The sequence below is a fragment of the Saccoglossus kowalevskii genome, chromosome 10 (assembly GCF_978046115.1).
Source record: "Saccoglossus kowalevskii chromosome 10, keSacKowa6.1, whole genome shotgun sequence".
NCBI classification, from domain to species: Eukaryota; Metazoa; Hemichordata; class Enteropneusta; family Harrimaniidae; genus Saccoglossus; species Saccoglossus kowalevskii.
In genome coordinates this window covers 32,709,883-32,714,776 of record NC_140650.1, presented here as the reverse complement: position 1 = coordinate 32,714,776, position 4,894 = coordinate 32,709,883, and the positions used below count along the sequence as shown (strand labels likewise).

Below are 4,894 nucleotides of genomic sequence, written 5' to 3'. Positions count from 1 at the left end.
TTCCGCAGATGACAAACACTGAGTATGTCGAGTTTAGCATGTTCATCATTTACATACCAGTGCTTGTTCCGCAGATGACAAACACTGAATATGTCGAGTTTAGCATGTTCATCATTTACATACCAGTGCTTGTTCCGCAGATGACAAACACTGAGTATGTCGAGTTTAGCATGTTCATCATTTACATACCAGTGCTTGTTCCGCAGATGACAAACACTGAATATGTCGAGTTTAGCATGTTCATCATTTACATACCAGTGCTTGTTCCGCAGATGACAAACACTGAATATGTCGAGTTTAGCTCGATAAGCCGTTGAGGCAACCTCTCAGCTATCGCTTTGCTGTGTAAACTGCCAGTACAAACCTGATTGGTTTTCCGACTACTAAGCTAAACTGAATAATGAAAAAAGCCCGTAAATAAAAACAACATGACGATGTAAATTATTATTAGACAATTATTCATATGAACACAGAACTTGATAAATGATATTGAACAAAACAAACAAACAAGTTCAACATATTTCTCGCCAAAAGCTACCAGAAATACGTCACCATGTTTTATCATCTGTGTTTTCTTCATACTTACAATTATGCTTTATATAGACCACAAATCATCAGAAACTATAACGCCCTCAGCGACCATTTTAAGGTAAAGATGCTTAACTATATTGAGTTCTTGTAGTTCATTAAATATAACGATATCCTGCCACATATTGCAACAGAATACTCCGTGCATTGCAATACAATAATGATAATATAAATAAAATCATGCTATTTCTTAGTATTTGCTCCAAAACCAAGGGTTTTGTACTTGCCATTTCACTTCTTTAATGAATAAAAGTACAGTTACTAGCTTGTACTATTGATATCTGTCCAATCGTTTGAGACAATGTACATCTGTATGTCTGTATGTCTGTACGCATAACTATATTACCATGACAGCTATGCAAAACAAATGTGAACAAATATATCAGGAAGCTGATACAATTGTTTTGCATGGTTTACAGTAATATATTTACGCTTCATGTACGCAGGTGTACGTTCTCTTTAGCGATTGGAAAGATAATATTGGCACTAGCTAACACATGTGCTTCCATTCATTTGATTAGCGAAGTTGAATGACTGTTACATAACCTCTGACAAAATAATCTTTGTCATTGGAGCAAATAGTGAATAAATAACATGATTGTATTTAACAACGATTCTTCGATTTAGGCAGATTTTTGATTTAATGTTTAAGGGGATATTTGTGATCTGTTTTCATGAAAAGACATTTCACCTAGTGTAAGGTGTAAAATCATTCTAACTGCTCTATTTAACAGATCAATTCGAAATTTAACAAGATTATAAACCGAATAGAAAACAGCTTCAATAATACTTCATTCTCAAGGTGTTTGTTTTGTCATATTCAATAAACGTCAAGTTCAAATCTTTCCAAAGTTAGTGATAACCGAATAATGGCAATCGAATCGAACTGCCTTTGATGTGTGAGCTTCTAAAATACCGTTCGCGAACCGGAATTCTTTCTTTTTGTCCGGAGTAGTAACAGTGACTGAGTGTGCCGCGGTGTTGTTTGGTAGCTCAGTTAGGCTAACGAACGTCGACTTCATCCGTGATTGCGACGTACAGTCGCATCGATCACAACGGAGAATCCTGCGAAACGCTCGTCGGAATTCCTTGTTCAGCGCGGAATACAGCAGCGGATTTACCGTCGAGTTAACCCAGCCAATCCATGTCATAATGGTAAATGCGATTGGCGATACAGTATAATTAATAAATGGATTCACAACATTTGTAATAAAAAACGGCAACCAACATAAAAGAAAGCAGCCCATAATAATGCCAAGCGTTCTAAGTGCCTTTCTCTCGCGTTTGAAATTAATAGAAAATTTGGCTAAGGTTTTTCTTCTTCCCGATGTAAACGTCACCGGCTCACGCTCGAATTCCTGAATTTTCTCCGCCTGTATTCTTGCAATTTTGAAAATTTTTAGGTACGCAAAAATCATCAATAAAAGAGGTATATAGAACGATATTGTCGAAGCAGTCGCCGCGTAAATTTTGTTAGGAACAAAGATACACTTAGCATGTACGACTTCCATGGGTGGTAGTTCGAACGCCCAACCAAAGCTGATTGGCAAGACTGAGACCACGATAGATACCAACCAAGCGATTAACATCATTATCTGTACCCGTCGTAGAGAACCTTCCCCGGCATATCGGAAAGGATGAGACACGATGTAATATCGATCCACTGATATCATACACAGATTCATTATAGACGCTGTGCAGCATAGCACGTCCATGATAATCCATAATCGGCACATTATATCGCCTAATATCCACCCACCCGCTATTTCGTCCACCATGCTGGGTAGCATGACAAATATTCCGACAAGCAGATCGGCTACAGCTAAGCTCACCATGTACAGGTTGGTAGCGTTGCGGAGATGTCGGTACATCATCATGATAAGGAAAACGAATACATTTCCAATAACAGTCACAACAATCGTTATACTGAGTAATACTCCTATTAGCGCAACGCGGACCAAGTCCCGTTCTTCTGTATAGTATACCACGTCAGTCAGGTTTCCGTTGCTGTCATTAGACCGGTTCCGGCTGTAAAACATCGCCATAGCCTCGACGCACCATGTAAACTTTTCACAGTTGCGAGTTACCATGCGCCAATTCAGATATTTTCATTACACACTCATTTTTCATTCTGTATAGCGTAATTACAATATGAGTTCCGTTGCTGTGGCGACCGTCAGCAGATGTGATTCCCAATCAGAAAAACCACACACATGCACACGCCGATTTACTCACGGCCAGCAGCCTCGCCGCGACAAAATTACGACCAGGCTTTAGTAGGGAGATGTGGATACACCGAGCACGACATGGAGTATTGGGTGATATGAATACCAACAACAATGTTGCTCGTTTGTCAAACAGTCCCGTCTAGACATGATGCGAAGGAGCATATCTCTCAGAAGAAGTATCGTTATCTCCTCTTGTAGATGTTTCCGCTGTGTTGTACCAAGAGCCTAGCCACTGATACAAGACACCTAGTGAAAAGGAAAAAAATCACATAGGTACGTGAGAAGAATACAAAGCTGCGACCGTATTGCAATAACTGAATACACATTGAGCTATTAATACGCCTCATATACGTATAATATCTTATTTGAGAGATGTCACGTGGTACCAACTTGGTATTTGTGACATTCAACGAACTAATCCTAAGGCGATTAACGTTTCAATCTTTATAGCGCTAACTTTTAATCTGGCATAAACCTCTATTATTGTACAAGATGAAAATATTGAATATCGTTACGGTAATATATCTAATCGAGAGTGTTGAAAAACAAGTGTTGTTCCATGTACTATGAATCCATCGTGAAATATAGCAAGTTGATATTTTCAATATTCCCTCGACAATTTGATTGGTACCCTGCACACAATTTCATCATTTGTGATCATACGTACACTAAACTAAATCAAATTTAAAGGTGTTCGATTTTTAATACTGAGTGTATTGAGGTTTGCACATGCGCGTATGAGTAACTCGCATGGCAATGCTCGATATGTTATTGACATGTGCACCACGGGGTGTAGATTTCAATAGTTAATATCCATGAATAGAATAATGACAAAAAACGTTCATCACCGGTTCACAATTCATCTTTAAACGTACATGGTGAAAATATCCCTCATTTTTAAATTTGGTAAGGAATCGATTTTTATTATTCCATTAGGGGCAGGCCATTCGATAAGTGTATTGGTTGGAATTTTTGTTTTCGAATGATGATCTTTTTTACCATCGATGACAGTTGTTTTACAACATAGAAGAAGTACAGAAGTATTCAGCACCCAGGGCATTCATACATGTACCGCGGTCGTGCGGTTCCTTTGATCCTACAGCAAGAACTGACCCCACACTCGACGACTCGTTAAATACTGTACACACAATTTATTTATTTATTTATTTGAACGATTTATTTCTAACCACTACGCAATTTAAGAAATCTACCACGGCGTTGTTTTTGTTTATTCTAGCAACTGCTTAAGACCACTATTCTGTTTGCGCTATTTAAAAATGTGCAAACTACCGTATCACAATTGTAACGTAATTTTATCACTTTGTATCCACTTTTATATAGAAATTATAATAACAAGACAGGTACATCCAAACATACATCGATTGTATTTTTTACAGGACAATTTAACACTTTAAAAATCGTTACGAAATTAATATATAATTTAATTACCCTTGTCTTTACAATGTCCGCTCCGTGCTAGGAGGTGTGGACAATGATAAACTATCATTGCGTCACGATGAAATTTTAACATTCACACAGCAAAGTCTAAAAATTGATATACACACACTGACTGCACCCAATGCAATTAAAACATTTATTAAACCGACTCATGAAAATGAAAACTTTATTGTGATTGGCCAACAACTTCTTGTGACTCCAATAGTAACTATTCACATATTTGCCACACACCTAGTTATGGCAGTCTTATAACAATGTTTTGTTTCAAAAAGTAGTGATTTGGCCTAATTTCATCAACTTTTCGTTGTTTTTAGGACATGTCCATACCGCTTTTTTGTTCAAAGTTGGCAGGATTTTTGACCAATTACTATTTCATCCCAACAATCGAAATAAGCAATAAATAACCTGTCATGTCTGGGTCGATATAATTTACATTAATATTTTTAGACCTCTCATACGCATGATTATACTGGTAACATTACCACAAACATGAATGTTTGCCTTATCGAGTGCGTGTTCATCATGCCATGGCATACAACACAATAGTTCGAGCTTTTGAACAGTCTCCTAAAATAAACACAAAATGTGCACATTCTATTAGAATAAGCACGCACCATATG

General features: G+C 37.5%; 1 protein-coding gene across 1 annotated transcript; it reads right to left on the bottom strand.

The window, feature by feature from the left end:
• Window positions 1–1,424: 1,424 nt before the first annotated feature.
• Window positions 1,425–2,633, bottom strand: LOC100371049 (D(1) dopamine receptor-like). Its single transcript, XM_002732017.1, has one exon. The coding sequence runs from the start codon at window positions 2,631–2,633 to the stop codon at window positions 1,425–1,427; it is 1,209 nt and encodes a 402-aa protein (XP_002732063.1).
• Window positions 2,634–4,894: the final 2,261 nt, after the last annotated feature.

Coding starts and splice junctions, on each gene's coding strand:
- LOC100371049 (XM_002732017.1), bottom strand. CDS start 2,633: ATGGCGATGTTTTACAGCCGGAACCGGTCTAATGACAGCAACGGAAAC.